This window comes from Zea mays, chromosome 1 (assembly GCF_902167145.1).
Source record: "Zea mays cultivar B73 chromosome 1, Zm-B73-REFERENCE-NAM-5.0, whole genome shotgun sequence".
Lineage (NCBI taxonomy): Eukaryota > Viridiplantae > Streptophyta > Magnoliopsida > Poales > Poaceae > Zea > Zea mays.
In genome coordinates this window covers 190,371,523-190,389,870 of record NC_050096.1, presented here as the reverse complement: position 1 = coordinate 190,389,870, position 18,348 = coordinate 190,371,523, and the positions used below count along the sequence as shown (strand labels likewise).

At 46.9% G+C, this 18,348-nt stretch overlaps 1 protein-coding gene across 1 annotated transcript; it reads right to left on the bottom strand.

Annotated features, from left to right (window-relative positions):
* Positions 1-477: 477 nt before the first annotated feature.
* LOC103641824 (uncharacterized) lies at positions 478-900 on the bottom strand. The gene has a single exon (XM_008665151.1). It carries the CDS (start codon positions 898-900, stop codon positions 478-480), a length of 423 nt encoding a protein of 140 aa, XP_008663373.1.
* Positions 901-18,348: the final 17,448 nt, after the last annotated feature.

The window sequence follows — 18,348 nt, the reverse complement described above, 5'->3', positions numbered from 1 at the left end:
GCATGTCTTATAATACAGTGCGGCTTTCTCTATCTTTTGATCAGAGTTCTCTAACGGTGGGTTTTTAGGTTTTTTTCTTTCTTTCTCTCTTTTAAAATGGTTGTAGTTAGGGCATTGTAGACCAGGAGTCCCTGTTTTTGGTTAAGTTGTACTGATTCTCTTTCTTTAAGTATATTGGGTAATCCTCTTGCTATCCTTTCGAGGAAAAAAATAAGGATTGGTCTAAGGAGATGGTTGAAGGAAATAAATATAACTATTTTACTCTTATGTAAATAAACTGAATAGTTAAAGAATACAAGGTCTTTCTATACGAACTACAAAGACGTGAAGCTCTAAAATATCCTCAATGTATATTATTCGAGAAATTTTATATAATACTTCGTATAATTTATTCTCCATACATTATGTTCGAAATTTCCTCGCTCTCTCGAATAGTGTATATACTGGTAGTATTCCGGGCGCGTGAGTGAGCTTCATTTACGCAGCTTTGGCGAGCTGGCCGAGCTCCCTGTCGACGGCGACCTTGAGGAAGCTGCCTTCCTCGATGACCATCTGCACGGGGAGGAAGCCGAGCCCGTTGGCAACGCCGAGCATCACCTCCTTCATCTCCGCGCGGAACTCGTGCCGGTCCACCTTGCCGCTGCCGTCCCTGTCGAACCGTGCGAACAGGCCGCGGTAGAGCGCCCCGAGCTCCTCCAGCGCCACCGCGGCCTCGTCCACGCCGAAGTGCCTCTCCAGCACGCGTAGGCTCATGAGCTCCCCGGCCATCTCGGCGTAGGTGAGCAGGCCGTCGTGGTCGGCGTCCAGCGCGGCGAAGCGACCGTCCACCGTGGAGTTGAAGGCGCGCTCGTCCTCCACGAAGCTCCGCACCGTGCTCCCATCCAGGATCTCCACGCTCATCTTTGGGTTCCTCTCGCTGTTCGTGTTCCGGGGATGTCTTGTGTCTTGGGTGTTGGTGTGTGTGAGTTTGCTCTAGGCTCTCTGCTCTGCCTTTTTTCATAGGGTCGCGACTGGACATACCTGGAAGGTGCGCCTGGGCTGACGGTTTCTGCAGACGGGTTGGGCTGGGCCGTCGGGTTTTGACGCCGATCAGATGCCGTGGGCGCGAGTTGTGTGGTGGGTGCCTGGGAGGGAACTACCCAAAGTTTAGCCATCATTTCATCGCGAAGAAAACCTGTGCCAGGTCAGTAACGGTTGTCGGCTGGCCACTCCGACATGACACAGAAGACTTGAGGTGCATCAACTAGTGAGCGCGTGCTAGAAGTAGCCTATCTAGCTCACACGGCCCAGCAAGGTCTAGTTTGGTTATTCTCATTACATATGAATTAAATGTGATTGGAAAAAATTAAAAAAAAGTTTGACTTGCTTGGAATTTAAACTCGTCCAATCCCACTCAATTCATATAGATCTGGCTTGTTCGAGGAGCATCAGGAGCAGCTGATCCAAAAAGCAAAGGCGAAGTTCCTGGCCGACTTCAAAGTGGACAGGAACAACAAAGTCGTTCGGCAACGGGCGACAGATCTGGCTTCGCTCCGATCTACTACGATTACCCCCAATGTAAGTAACACCAACGAACTCCAATCTCTTAAAGCTTACATAGACGAACAGCGAGAACATTTGTAACGTATCGTAGGGGATATACAAAATGATCATAAAAGGGTAGTGTGTGCGCTTGATAAGTCTACTATGGCAAATCTTCCTTCGCACGAGGTTGAATTGAGGGAATACACACATAATTCATCGGCTACATGTTGTCACGACCAGTCACAACCCCTTTATGGGATGCCGATGGACATGTACCCTGGGCAATGACAGCCTCCCACGCACATCGGTGATAAATTTGCTGATCTGCGCATGCCCGGACCATTCGCACGTGGGCGCAGACCGTCCGGGCCAGCGGCGGCTGATCCCATTTTTAGAAGCGAATTACCGAGACCTGCACCCAAGCCACCACATGTCGTGCAAACCCTAGATAACCCATTCGTACTGTCTGTGTATGGCGCCAGACAGTCCAAATATAATGTCGGACAGTCCGGCCACATGTCCGGACAGTCCGCTCACGGGGCCGGACGGTCCGCGTATTTAACCGGACGGTCCGGCACAGAGTTTTTTTAAGGAGGATGGATATCCAACTCCGTATCCGTCCTAGCTAGACTCCCCATCTCACCATACGACACACCAGCACCATAATATAATCTATCAAACCCGTGAGAGTGAGTGCTTTCCGGCCCCTAGAAGGCCAGAAAGGAATGGCCAGTCCTATGAACCTCATAGGGCATACATTAACGCGCCGCAAAACCCAAACCAATGGAGAGGAAAATAACATACCAACATCCAAACAAACTCACCCATATTGGATCAAAGAGCAGGTGGTCTCCCACTGGCTGCCATCGATATAGTAAGGGAGGAAATAGCTGAGGCGTTCCGAAATAAGCTTGGAGTTAGTATAGTCCCCGGGGGGCAGTCATATCGGAGACCTTATGATAGCCAGTTTGACCAGCTCCCATACCCACAAGGGACCAGAATACCCGAATTCGCAAGTATTTCGGGTGACCAAGAAAAGAGCACGCGTGAGCACATAGACCAGTTCTTAGCACAGTTAGGAGAATTGGCCGACACCGAAGCATTCCGTGTACGTTTATTTTCATTATCTTTAACAGGGACTGCATTCACATGGTATGCCACGCTCCCTCCTAATTCTATTTTGTCGTGGGGAGATTTAGAACAAAATTTTCATGAACATTTCTTCTCTGGCGATTATGAGCTAGATTTAGTAGACTTAGTATCCCTACGACAAGAAAAGGATGAATCGATTAGTGATTACATCCGGAGATTCCGGGATACGAGAAACCGATGCTTTCAAATTCATTTAACAGATAAACAACTGGCGGGAATAGCCTTTGATGGATTGCGCTATTATTTAAAAGAGAAATTAGAAGCATCCAGTTCTTTACGCTAGCACAATTACATCAGAGAGCTTCGGCTTGCGAAAGCCGAAGCAAAGAACTAGTCAAAACGGTTCATGATAATGTCCATATAGTAGAACACAATCAAAGTAGTTCGGATGGTGAACCAAAGGAAATTTACACTGCCAAAATAGTTTGGCCTAAGCAGGCCAAATCTTCGGCTTGCTCCTCCTTGCAGCCAGTTCAAAAGAAACGGCAGGAGGAGATTAAGTTTACATTTAATGTTGGCAAATGTGATAAGATATTCGATGAATTACTAAAAAATGGTAACATTAAGTTTGATTATATCATTCCACCCACCGACGAACTAAAGCGTCGTGCATATTGCAAGTGGCACAACTCATTTTCCCATGCCACTAATGATTGTAATGTGTTCCGACAACAAATCCAATCAGCCATTAACGAGGGATGATTGAAATTTCAGGAGGACAGGGAGCCCTTCCTAATGAATATGAATGACTTCAAGGGCAAAAGGGTCCTAATTCGGCCCAGCACAGCCGATAAGGGCAAAGACAAAGAAGTCATCATCGGCAACTCACGGGAGGCCGATGGAAACAACAAAATCTCTTGCAGGAAAGTGGTGGCCGAGAAGACTCCTGATGGGGTAGAGACACTGAAAGTGACCATCACAAACTCCGGCACTGAGGGCAAGCACAGACAAGGGGATATGCGTGAAAACCCATACTACGCATCACGAATGGTCTGGTGCCCAGGCGCGGTCGGTCCATAACATCACCGGACGGTCCGGAGCGTTCCAGCGGACGGTCCGGCAACGCCGAAGAGCCACGGCGACCACGTACCTTCAAACCACGACGACCAGAAATAGGTACGTGGAAAACTAACACGTTCAAAGCAACTGGTCAGTTGGTAAAATCCAGCCCGACTTTTGATCAATTATTGTCTAAATATGTGAAAAAGAAGGCTGACCCCAGCGACCGGCCACCAAAGCGACCTCGCTTACCCACCTAGGAGCGACTACAGGTTAGGCCGATTGGACCACCACACCACTCGGAAAGGATGGAAGGTCATAATGTTCAATTAAGACCTAACGTACGTGCATGGACACCTCCACCACCATATCCACCTATGCCATATCCATACACAAACATACCTCCACCATATGTCCCAAATCAAATGTGGGGCATGCCACCATACCCATTTGGGATGCCACAGCACCCCGTTTGGGGGGCACCCCAAACATCTGTATTCAATAGGTTGACACCTCCAGTACAAGACCGATTGAGAGCCCCTCAATCTGGTCCACGAGCATAGGCCCAGCAAGATTGCCGAACAACTCGGCCCTAAAGGCTAACTAATCCGGCAGGGGGCATACAACTACAACCTCCAACAGTACGAAAAAAAGGAGACATCATTAAAATAGAAACGACAGATGTCGTCGTACAACAAAATAATGAAGGGCCAATAACTTTTGGTGAATCGGCCAACACAAACAAAAAAAGGAACGACTGTCAACAAAACAGCCGATCCAAAATACTCCATGCCCCGATGGTGCCCATCGGGATTGACACGATCGCAAAAGCGAAAATTACAGCGCCTTAGAGCAAAGGAGAATTAGGAGAAGGAGGCGGAAAAAATATTCAATGACACGCATCCACAGTATCCACCACCGCAAAAGAGATGGAGACCAAAGGCCGTTGAGGAAAATCAAACGACCACAAAGATAGAAAATAAAACAACAACTATACAACTCTTTGCAGGTATGGCAGACAGTCTGGCTATAAAGACCGGACCAACCGTACAGGGTGCGGACCATCTGACCCCTGAGGCCGAATCATCCGCAATACACCATGACACCTGCAAAGATGTACCAACACCCATGGAGGAAGGCGACCTGCAAGGAGAAGACCTGGTCGACTATAAAGTTACGCTAGAACACTTAGAAAATTAGGAAAGCAAGGTGACGAATTGGTCAGGACCACTATGACGCTCGGTGGTGTTGGGACTGACAGTTCGATCAAAGTTAAAGGGGACACGTCCATCGAGTCAACCATCAGGACCAAGGCCACTGCGTACCATCCTAGTAAGTGGCAAAATGCCTAAGAAAATCGATGTGATCACATCGAGTTCGTTGCTTTTGGTTCGCTCTGCTCCACCAAAAGGCAGGGGGCATATGTTGGGCACCAAAAAGAGAGGGCGGATGGTCCGGCCCTGGGGCCGGACGGTCCACGGTCCGAACAGTCCGCGCCTGTGGGCCGAACGGTCCGCGCACGCGCAGAGCAGATTAGGGTTCCGAGTTTTGTGCTACGGTTGTTAGCTAGAATCATGGAAATAGCTCGGAAATTAGTTTGTAAAGGGTCCAGCCCCCCTCCTCTATAAATAGAGAGGTATACGGCCGATTTGTAATCATCAATCGAATCAATACAAGTTCTATCTCGCATTTATTTCCTGTACAATTAGGAGTAGTTCTAGTCTAGTTCTAGGTTAGCCTCTCAATCCCCAAATTCTCCGCTTCTCTTCGACTCTACGTCGATTAGAGAAGTCTAGGTCGGCCTGCCCAAGCCTAGACACCACCTAGGATCTCTGCTCCCCGACGGGGTCCCTCCCGGGAGCGAGATCCAGGCGCCGTCGGCGATCTTCCGCCGCCCCTGCGCACGTGCGGACCGTCCGGCCCTAGGGCACGGACCGTTCGGCCGTCAGGCAGGAAACCCTAGCCTCGCGCCAGGTCGCGGACCGTCCGACCCTGTGCCGCGGACCGTCCGCGCCTGACCAGAGAGCATCGCCGCTGGTTCTTGTTGAGTGATTGGCGCCCTAAAAAGGTGTCAACAAGAGTAAATTTGTTTCTCGGGTTATATGAGGATAAAGCTTAATAACAATTTAGGTCAGTTACTTTCCGACAAATAATGATCTTAGATCAGATGGTTCACTTTCACTTATCCACTTCAATCTTTTTACACAAGGACTAATTTTTAGACCCGACTAGTAACTAGGTATGTGAATCCAAGTAGATGTATAGGATGGGGAAAAAAGACTCTATTTGGTTCTAATAAATTAGGAGGGATTAAAAGGTAATCTAATAATGAAGTGAAAACAACGATTTCAGTTCAGGGATCCAAACAAGTTGTAATACCCAAATTGTAAATAATGAGAATAGAAATGACCTCTTATGTGTTTTGCCTCTATTTGTGGTAACATGGGAACAACCATATTTAAAATGGTTAATTGGCTAATAACCCTTAAATAAACTATGCATCATGTCAGAGTATCTTTGTGTGTGCATTTGGTAACAATAAAAATAATGTTAATAGAAATATATTAGTAGCCCAGTGTGGATTTAAAGACCTAATTGGAATTCTTAAATTTGGGAAAAGAGAAGGAAAATACTATACAAATAGATAAAATAAATATATAAATAAATTTTGTTCATACTGTTATTTGAATGTAGACATTTAACCTAAGTATGAACTCCACAAATCTGAAGTCAAATTTAAAACTTAAAACTAAAAATGGAATAAGTAGGAAAAAGAAAGCAGAAAAGAAAAGAAAAATGAAAACCGCGCATGGGCCCAATCCTTGGTTTCGACCCATTCTCTCCTTTCCTCCGCGTAGCCCAACTGAGGGATTTGCGTGCCGACACGTGGGGACGCGCCATCAGCGACTGCTCCTCACACGCACTTGTGCGTTAACACTTCGGTCCCACCTGCCTAGCGCTCCTTCTTCCGCTCACTGATGTGTGGGGCCCGGTGGTCGGGATTATTCCCTCCGCGCGCGGACGCACGTCCCACGATTGACCAGTGGTGTAAAGCCCAAAATTTGGTAGGAAAAAATATTATAAAAGATAAATAAAAATATTTATGATAGTGTTTCTAGATTTTTTTCTTTTTTGGAACCAAGGGAATTTATTAGAACCTTTCCTCTTCATAAACAATTAAGAGTACTAAATTAATAAAGTAACCAATAAATAAATAAAGAAATATGCAACCCATGCTAAAGTTTTGGTATAATGTATTTTATGTAAATAAAGGAATCAAAACTTAATTTTGACCTTAAATTATATGTGAAAATATAAAACAGAAAAGAGAAAGGAAATTGTATTAAAGTCATTGCTAGAATTAAATAAGGAAAGAAGAATAAAATTGTAAACAATATAGTTTATGTTCCTACTAGGATGGTATTAGACATTTGGAAATTAGAAATTTTAAACAGGAGTTTAAACTCGAGTTTGAATAATTGAATTTGGGATTTGAAATAGGAAAGAAAAGAGAGAAAAAAGCAGAAAAGAAACCAAACCTGTATTTGGGCCAAATTCCCCATATCTTGGCCCATTTCTCCTCCCCTCCGCGCATGTGTGAGCCCCACTGGGTAGCCTCTGTATGCCATGCGCTGACCTGTGGGCCCCGGTCGACGGTCTCTATGTGTAAGCATCGTGTCGCTGGCACGTGGACTGGGCTCGTCAGCAACTTCGTGTGCACGTTGCTTCGCTCGCTGCTTCCACGCACTGACTCATGGACCCCCCACTCATCCTCTTGGCGTGTTCCTCTCTCAGCTCGTGTCACCGCCGCTTGGGCCCGGGTCATCAGGGCCTCCGTCCCCTACAGAATCGCGCACGTCCTGTAGATCTCCTCCGCATCGCCATGGTCTTCGCCGCGATTCTCGCCGGCAAGTTGGTAGCTATCTGTAACACCCCAGGTGTTACTCAGGGTGTCCACCCAGGGCTACACCATTTTTGAGCTACTATCACATGTGGGCTAGTTGAGCAAAGTACATCAAACTTAGAATTCAAGGTCCTAAGCAAGTGCAACCCATCTTGGATATCATGCCCTAGCTTGTCATGCACATCTAAGGGGAGAATTTCCCAAAACCCTAAAGCAAACCCCTTTGGATAATGGGAACCCTAAATATAGGAAGGATCAAAAAGTCATGTAAACCTTATGATCATGGCTTGGGCCAAATATAAAAGTTGTAGTACACTTGATAACTTACAAGTAATAGTAAGGAAGTAACCCCAAAAAGATTTCAGAAAAGCCCCAAAAAGTTCACCAAAGGTTGAGCACAATAGAAAATTCAGAAATTGCCTAAGTCTAAAAACCAACCTTTGAACAAAGATCCCACATGTTCACCCTCATCCAAAATTCAAAACATTTCGACCCAATTGACAAAGTGGCGCCAAATTAACCCTAGAATGCCCTGGAAAGAGGTGACACCTACCCTAGGGCGTTTGACACGACTTGGCACCATTTTTGTCTCGGTTTGGACCTAGCTGACATAGCCAACTTCTCACCCCTCTATCTCCCTACCCCGACCATATCTTGACTTGGAACTCACAGCAAAAAGGTAGGATATGGAGCAGGGAAGAGACCGTACACAGTGCTTTTGCCAAGATACGCATGCTAAGGTGCTCAAATCTGCCGTTGAACCATGGCAGAAGCGAGCTCCCACGTGTTCGACGCGGGCTGACACCCGGGGGCGCGCTCAGAGCACGCCCGCGCGCGAACCCCCGCGCGCTCGCGGCCGCCCGTGACCACGCCCATGCCACGGCTATAAAGCCCGTCCCAGTGCACGGCTGCCTTCCCCGTTGCCTCCTCCGTACCACGCCTAACTCCCCCGAGCCCGCCCTTAGCTCTGGCGACCTCCCCGCGAACCGCCAGTGCCGCCCGAGAGCAACCACCGTGGCCAGCACCTTTCCTGCCCTCCTCCGTTCAATCCAAGCCTTCAGATAGCTTCCTTGTGAGGCCGTGAAGCTTACGCAAGCTTGAACCGAGGACCCGCGTCACCGGAATAGCGAAACCGTGCTCGCCGGAGTTCATCGCCCCGCCGGCGCTCGTGGACCGGGTAAATCACTGCGCCATTTTTCGATTCAATGCACAGATAGCCTATACATCACACCGAGAAGCTCACCGTGCCGTTGGATTGGACTAGGTCGCCGTGGTTTGGCCAGCACACCCGCCGCCGACGAGGACCCCCGCCTGCGCACGTGGACCGAGCGATTCCGACCATCCCCGCCGTCGAGCCGTACACCGTTGTGACCGCCAGAACCTCCCCGAGCCAACCCTGCCCCTCGCCGGACCTCTCTCGCCGCCGGTAAGTCGCGCCTGTCGGTGTTTTGGATCCGTCCGCACACCCGGGGTTGCCCCTCAAGGTGTTTTAGGAGTAGGACGGTGTCGCCGACTGTAGCAAAATGGTTCGTGCCAGATGCACGAGAGACAATGGACAGTGTTTACAGGTTCGGGCCGCTTAGAAACGCGTAACACCCTACGTCCTGGTGAGTATGCTTGGTGGACAAGGTTACAAGAGAGCTCTCTGGATTGAGAATGCAAAGAGTTGATGTGGGTGGCTAAGTAATAGGGTCGATCGATCTGAAGGGGTGCCCCCTAGGCCTTATATACTCGACCGTGGGGCAATACATGTGGATATGATAACAACGAGTAGCTAAAAGATAGTGAACTGCTTGAGTTTATCTTCATGTAGCTCTGCCGACTTATCCTTGCATGGCTCCGTTGCATGGGGGCTCCAGCGTGGGAAAGTCGGATCTCTGTTGCGGTCACTCGCTCGACGTTGTGGGCCGTCCGGGTTTGCACCAATCCGGCCTCATGTCGATCTGCTTTGCTGGTTGTCTCTCCCCAGGCCCACGAAAGAATGACCTTACGATTTACTGGGCCCTTGGGCCTTTCGTGAGGTCTTTTACTCTTTTAGTGGACCCGGGGGATATCTATCCCCCACAGCGCCGCCCCTTTCTTCTCTGCGGATACTGTTTACACCTGGGAGGGACCGCGGGGGAGAGGAAGAGAAAGCCAGGGGGTTATGCGCATTGTCAGTCACACCGAGGAATAGTGGTGCAAGGGTAGAACTGCGAGGATTAATTAGGATGGACTTTGGGGACCTCGGTGCAAAGTAGTTTTTCAGGAAACCTTTATTAAATCTGATTTAAATTTTGAACAGAAATTGAATAATTCATAACTTCTGTTTTATTCATCCAAATTTAGCCAAACCAATTTTGTCAGACTCTAAATAATGTAAACTACTTAAGAAAAATCTAAAACCCCTATGTATTACAGAAAACTTTAGGGTTCTAAATTAATTATTGTTTTGGCCAAAAGCTAATAATAGGGATAAAAATACTTGCACTATTTGACTAGGGTTAGAAAAATTTGGAGAAGTTTATATCCACTTACTGACCTGTTTAAAAATGTTAAACCTCTCTGTCCACCCCATTAAGTTAGTTTTTGCCATTTATTTTACAATATGCTTAAGATTAAGAAAAATAGAAAAGATGATTTAAATAATGAACCAGAGGGCACCTCTATTTTGGTTAGAGTACTTATTCAATGTAGTTTACTAGAAAAATCTATTACACCCTGGTTTAGTATGAAATAAGTAGGATCCCTTTTTCTTTTAGAAAACAAGGAAAACTTAGAAAAATCCTACAAAAATAACCCCAAGGTTACAACACCCCAAACCTTGGGATAACTAATGTTTTGTCATTATGAACATAAGAAAAATACAAAATCTGTTGTTTGATATTTTTCAAATGACAAGTTAGTTATAAGCACCTTTTTGGCATAAAATTTAGAAAATCACAACTAAATAACCACCAATTAACTTTTTGTGATTTTTGGCACAGAGGTTTATTATTACTGTTAGATACCAACAAAAATAACCCTTAGGAAAGAACTCACCTCTAATGAAGAGATATAGTGCAAAGTAGCCCATTTTACACAGCTTTTGTCATTTTTGTCTAAAGCATAGCCTTTTTATTTTAAGCCCCAAATTCCTAGAACAGGCTATAAAGACCATTGGCAACCCACTGTAATTTTTACAAGATTTTTGAAAATTTTGAAATCACTGTTGTAGTTCAAACCCACACAAAAATTCATAAATAGAAAATAAAGGAGGGGAAAATGAATGGTGGAAATTAGTGTGACCTTAAAACCCTTTGTAAATTGTCCACTAAAATATATAAGGGAAATACAAATCCACTATGCTTATCCTTAGCAAAACCTAAACCTGGAGTGATAAACGTAAACCACTAAAAGCCACGTATAACCAAGAAACCCTAAGTTACCAACTAACTTAGTTTTTCTTCCGTTAGCATAATGTTATTCAATCCTGCATAATCATGACATACATATTCATTGCATTCTGATAGATTGCAACCTCGCCAACAGAGAGTACGTCCTCGTGCCGGAGCAAGGAGCTGCTCAGGAGGTAGCCCTAGATCCAGCACCCAAGTCTGCACCAGAGGATCTGCCTGCCACATCTTTAGAAGGCAAACCCCGGTTTTATGCATAACCGTTTATATATGCTATTTTACTACACTTAATGTTTGTAGGCTTGTACTGTGCACTTAAGTGTAGGAGTTGCCTGAAACCATAGTTGCATGAACTCAGGATCCCTGTTGAGATGAATACTAGTATGCTAGGTTGAGTAGCTGCTTTACTAATTAGGGATCTCGGTAGAAGTCGAGTGATTTTTCCAGCACTCGCGCGAGGTTAGGAATTTGTTGTACTCACTTTCATATCATAATGAGGTTGGTTTGTGGGCAACAATCCATGGGGATTGGTTGACCACGGGATGAAAATTGGAATAAGGATTAAGGTGTGGTACCGTGTGTCAAGCGTTTGAACGTACTAAACACATACCGAGAAATATGGTAAATCGGTAAGCCTAGTACCTGAGTGAACATGGCAGCAGTTTGCCCTCCTCACGCGACCTGAGACGTGGTCTCCCATTCCGGTTATGGTGGGTACAAGTGCGGTCACTGCACGACGGCAGTCGGGGTCAGTGGGGCATTGTACGCCAAGGCGGTGAGCCCCTCTCTGCTGACGGGGAATCGATGGGGACGGTTGATGTGTGTGGGGACGGAGTGCCTCGCCACGTCGTGTGTTTAGGTTTACCTTGCAAGGTTTAAAAACTCGATTCGAATCGTCTGCTTCTCGCAGCTAATGAGACTGCTTGATCCATGCTGCTACATTGAGTAATAAGTGGAAATGAGGTGACTGACAAAAGATGTTGATTGGTAAAAATGTTTGATACCATGTATGATTAGCTAGGTACACATCTAGTCTAAAGGATTCTACTCAAACTTGAAAAGCTAAAACTTGTTTTTAGACTCAGCTAGTGCTTTTGGCAAACCAAACCCCTCAGCCAAACAGCTGCATGTCTAGAGGTAGAGGAGTAGACTCCTCACACCAGGTAAGTCTAGCTGAGTATTAGTATACTCAGCCTTGCTTGTGGCACAATTTTTGCAGGTACTCCTTAGGATGATTGGTTGATGGTGTGACTTGTCCTTCATCCCTGCCACCGGGACAGACGGTCGAGTGGGTTATTGCTTCCGCAGAAGGGGACCAGGAGGAGTAGTGTGGCCAGGCTTCACCATGTTACTCGGTTCTTCTCCGTTAGTTATTTCCACTGCATTAAAATTTATGGTTATTATTTCTGAAACTCCGATAATGTAATCACTATTGATACTTATTAAACTTGTGGTATTATGCTTTATTATATTTCTCTGTGCCTCACCTTCGAGTGAGCTAGTGGTATTCGATCCTGGATAAGTGGTTTTATCGGACTAGATCCGAGGGACTGACGGGTTATTCCTGTTTAAGTGTGTTGTTGCCCTTAAGGGTGCGACTTGGGCACTTAAGCTGGAATAATTCGGGCGGTTCCGCCACAGCTGGTATCGGAGCTTGTACCACCACAGAGGAATCAATAAAATATGAATACCATCCCTTTTCGAATTAAAATTTGATAGAAACAATGTTGGATAGATCGTAGGACGAGCCGGATAGACCTAGGACGTGAAGCCTTAGGATGATAGAAGGGTAGCTAGGTGGCTAAGTATTTAGGCCCCACATGCCACTTTAGGGGATGGGAGTTCTTCCCTAATCCCTTTTTCATTGCTGTGAGGTCGTTCAGGACGAGCAAGCATGCATTCTTAAATTTAACAAATGGAAAAGAAATTTTTAGTAAGAACTTAAAATTAGAACCCATTTAAGTTTCCTAGTGCCATTCTGTTAGAGAGGAGCTGGGTCTTATTTTTCTTGTTCTTTTTATAATTCTTTCTCTTTACTTACGCCTGACCGTCCACAGATGGCTTCCCACGGATCCTCAAACGACGGGAATGCGTTGACTCACACTGACGGGCTTGCACGAGAGGGCTTTCCCCGCATTTTGTGGGAGGTACTTCAGGGGGGCGGATATATGACACCTCCTCAGTACACGGTGCAGCAGTTCGAGAAGCACCGGGTGCCCCACTGTAGGGTGAGGATGACCTTGGAGCCTCATCCCCTGCAGCCAGGCTGGCGTTCACTAGACTCTAAGTCTTTTGGGTACCGGGCTGAGGACACGATCGAGGCAATCGCTCTGCACGGTTTGACTACTTTCCGCGGATTCCACCCCTTGGAGCTGTCTACCCACTCCATTGGCTTGTTCCCCGCAGAAAGGGAAGACGACCCAATGTGGAAGGATCGGGTGGAGCATGCCAAGGACATCTGGGCTCTCTACCCAGGCCAGACGGCTCACTTGTCAGTGCGGTGCATGAATGCCTTGTACCGTCTGCAAGTGATGCGTGGCGAGGCAATGTCCCATCTGATGGCATTGTTGGAGGCCACAAAGATCACCCTGGATAACAGGGAGGAGCTTGTGGTTGACCTGTCCCAGGAGATGGTGGAAAAGGACTTACAGGTGGAACAGTTGTCAGATGAGATCCAAGAGCTGGAGGAATTAGTGGGGACAAGGGAGAACACCATCGAGGTTCTCGAGGATCAGCTCCTCAACACCCAGCAGCAGCTTGCCGAGGCCAATGAGCACCTGGATATGCATCACCAGGAGATCCAGGATGTGGAGGCTAACGAGGACATCGACATTGAGGGAGGGGGGGTGCCTGCCTCCAGCATGGACACTGCTGGCTCAGGAAGGCCACCTTCCCCCGAGTCAAGTGTTGCCTCGTTTGCTCACTAGGTATCAGGGGTAGGAATAGAAGTTGGTAGTGTTAGGACTCCTCGCGGCTAGCTTAGCTTTTGCACCCTCGGGGTACTAGGCTAGATAGAGTCGAGTCTTTTTGAGACCATTGATGTAACCGTGGTAAACTCTTTTGGAAGTTTGGTTGATGGATGATGTCAGTTTTAAATTTGAACGGAAAGTTTATGCTTTTGGTTTATTTCGGGATCTATCAATTTTCTTTTGACTCTTTCGCCGCGATTAAACCTTGAACTTGGAGATATGGTGTTAAGTATATATGTGATTTTTCAGATGGCCAGGAGAGCGCGTCGTGGCCAGAATGAGCGCATCCCTCCACCGCCGCCACCGCCTCCCACTCTGCAGGAGCTAATGGCTCAGCAGAACGAGATCTTGAGGCAGCTAGCTCAGCATCAGCCACCACCCCAGCACTATGGTGGCGGAGATCATCAGCGTCACCCCGCAGTGGCCACTTACCAGGAGTTCCTCAGTACTCAGCCGCCTTTGTTCACCAGGGCAGAGGATCCACTTGATGCTGATGTATGGCTGAGGGTAGTGGAATCTAAATTCCCACTACTCAATGGAGTTTGTTCCGAAGTGACTAAGGTCAGGTTCGCCACCCAGCAGCTTCGCGAACCCGCGCGGACATGGTGGGACCACTATCTTGCTATGCAACCAGCTGACCATGAAGTGGATTGGAGAGAGTTCAAGACAGCTTTCAGAGGACACCATATCCCAGCTGACATTATGGACTGTAAGCTCAACGAGTTTTTGGCACTCACTCAGGGCAACAAGACAATGTTGCAGTATGCTCAGGCTTTCAATGATCTGTGCCAGTATGCTGGGTACCATCCAGATACAGATGAGAAGAAGAGGGATAGGTTCAGACGGGGGCTCAGCACTAAGCTCCGTGATCGTCTCAACACTGTCAGGGCCAACAACTATAATGAGTTGGTCAACATGGCCATTCCCCAGGAGGACTGTATCACAGCTCGTCAAGCAGAGAAGAAGAGGAAGACCCCTGTGGCAGGACCCTCAGCTCAGCCACAGCGCTTCAGGATTGTGTCTGACACTCAGAGCAGGGGACCCCAATAGCAGCAAGGGCGTTGGGTGATCCGACCACAGCAGTAGCAGCAGCAGGCCCCCAACCGTACCCAGTTTCCAGCTCAGAGGAACAATCAACAGCAGCAGCAGTATCGCCAGGCAAATGACAACAGGTGTTTCACTTGCGGCAACACCGGACACTATGCCAAGAATTGCCCCAGGAACCAGCAGAGGCAGGGGCAGAATGTTAATCAGAATCAAGGCAAGAGACAGAAGGTGCAAGTGAGGCAGGGCAAGCTGAACTTTACCACCATGGCTGATATTCCAGAGGGAGCACCCGTCATGACTGGTATCTTTACCGTTTTGAATTGTCCTGCTATTATTCTTTTTGATTCTGGTGCATCACATAGCTTTATTAGTGCCAAATTTAGTGCCAAGTGTCAATTGCCCTTTCATCACACCAATGGGGGTATCACAATTTCAACACCCGGAGGCAGGATTGCCACCAATCAAATCAGCAGGCAAGTGCCTATAAAATTTGGTAGTCTTGTGATTAGAACCACCCTTCTCATCTTAGGATTGGATAGCGTGGATATTATATTGGGAGCTGACTGGTTGACCAGGCATCAGGCAGTATTGGACATTGCAGCCAGGGCAATTGAGATTCAGTCCCCTGCTTATGGCGAGACTGTTTTATATTTGCCTGATCAGGGTTGTACCCATTCTTGTGCCTTCGTTATGATAGAATCCCCAGTGGGAAAGATCCCAGTAGTCTGTGACTACCCAGATGTTTTTCCGGATGAATTGCCAGGAATGCCACCTGACAGAGACATTGAGTTTGCAATTGAATTGCAACCCGGGACTGCTCCTATCTCCAAGAGACCCTATAGGATGCCTCCCGCGGAACTGGCAGAACTAAAGAAGCAACTACAAGAATTGTTGGATAAGGGGTTCATTCGCCCAAGTACTTCACCTTGGGGATGTCCTGCATTATTTGTGAAGAAAAAGGATAAGAGTTTGAGAATGTGTGTTGACTATCGCCCTCTCAATGCGGTGACCATCAAGAACAAATACCCACTACCCCGTATTGATGTCTTGTTTGATCAATTGGTGGGAGCCAAGGTATTCTCCAAGATAGACCTTCGCTCGGGCTACCATCAAATCAAGATCTGTGCCAGTGATATTCCAAAGACTGCTTTCTCTACCAGATATGGGCTTTATGAGTTTTTGGTGATGTCTTTTGGGCTGACCAATGCCCCGACTTATTTTATGTACCTAATGAACTCAGTATTCATGCCAGAGTTGGACAAGTTCATGGTCGTTTTCATTGATGATATTTTGGTCTATTCCAAGAATGAAGACGAACATACTGAGCATTTGCACATCGTGCTTCAGCGACTGCGCGATCATCGTCTTTATGCTAAGTTGTCAAAATGTGAATTCTGGCTGAAGGAGATTAAATTCTTGGGTCACACAATTTCTCAGGAGGGGATATCAGTTGATCCTGAGAAGGTACAAGAGGTGATGAATTGGAAACCCCCGACTACAGTGAGGCAAATTCGGAGTTTTCTGGGATTGGCAGGGTATTGTCGACGATTTATTCCGGACTTCTCCAGAATTGCCAAGCCAATGACTGAGTTATTGAAGGGAGCCAAATATGATTGGAGCCAGAAGTGCGAAGATGCCTTTCATACTTTGAGGCAGCATTTGACAACAGCCCCAGTGCTGGCTCAACCTGATAACACCAAGCCTTTTGAAGTTTATTATGATGCTTCCGGTACTGGATTGGGTTGTGTCTTGATGCAAGATAACAGAGTGATTGCTTATGCTTCCCGAGCCCTCAGACCCCATGAGCAGAATTACCCTACACATGATCTGGAGTTGGCAGCTGTGGTTCACGCTCTTAAGATTTGGAGACACTATTTGATGGGAGCTCACTTTAACATATACACTAATCACAAGAGTCTCAAATACATCTTCACTCAAGCAGATCTGAACATGAGGCATAGGAGATGGTTAGAACTAATCAAGGATTACGATTTGGAGGTGCATTACCATCCAGGCAAGGCCAATGTTGTGGCAGATGCCTTGAGCAGAAAGGCCCAGTGTAACTGTATGAGCATGGATGCAAGAGTTACCACCCTATGTGATGAGTTGTGTAAGCTGAACCTGGAAGTTGTTCCTTCCGGTGAATTAAGTTATATCTCGGTGGAGCCCACCTTGCAAGAGAAAATAGTCCAAGCACAGATTGGGGATAAAGGTGTTCAGGTTATCAAAGACATGCTCAAGCATAAGGTAGAGAAATACAAGTGCTTCCGTCAGGATAGTAAGGGAATTTTATGGTTTGGAGATCGATTGGTTGTTCCCAAGGACCCTGAGCTCAGAAAGAAGATATTGGATGAAGCTCACCTTTCAAAATTCTCCATGCACCCTGGTAGCAACATGATGTATCACGATCTCAGATCCTTATACTGGTGGACCAGAATGAAGAGGGAGATTGCCAAGTACATATCCGTGTGTGACACCTGCCAGAGGATCAAAGCCAGTCACTTGAAGGCAGCAGGCCCTTTGCAACCCCTTCCCATACCATCTTGGAAATGGGAGGACATTTGCATGGATTTTATCGTGGGATTGCCCAACACCTCCAGGCACCATGATTCCATTTGTGTTATTGTGGACAGATTGACCAAGACCGCTCATTTCTTGCCAGTACATACCACCCACAGGATGGAGAAGTATGCGGAAATCTACATTGACCAGATAGTTCGTTTGCATGGGATACCAAGGACTATAGTGTCAGACAGAGGAGCACCATTTGTGGCACGATTTTGGGAACAATTGCAGGAATCACTTGGGACCCATGTAGTACGAAGCTCAGCATACCATCCTCAAACAGATGGCCAAACAGAAAGGGTAAACCAGATTTTGGAAGACATGTTGAGGGCATGTGTGCTACACTATGGAAAGGATTGGGATAAGTGTCTTTCTTTAGCAGAATTTTCTTACAATAACAGCTACCAGTCCAGTTTGAAGATGGCACCTTTTGAGGCCTTATATGGGAGAAGGTGTAGGACCCCACTGAATTGGTCTCAAGCAGGAGAAAGAGAAATATTTGGGCCAGAATTGGTACTTGAAGCAGAGGAAAAGGTCAGAGTCATCAAGAAGAACTTAGAAGCTGCTCAAGCCAGGCAAAAGAGCTATCATGATAAAAGGCGGAAACCTCTACAGTTTGCAGTGGGAGACCATGTTTATCTTAAGGTGTCACCCACCAAGGGTGTCCAGAGATTCGGGGTCAAGGGCAAGTTAGCTCCTCGTTACATTGGACCCTACGAGGTCCGGGAGACTTGTGGGCCTGTAGCATATCAATTGAAGTTGCCGCCCAGCAAGTCAGCTATTCATGATGTGTTCCATGTATCTCAGCTGCGGA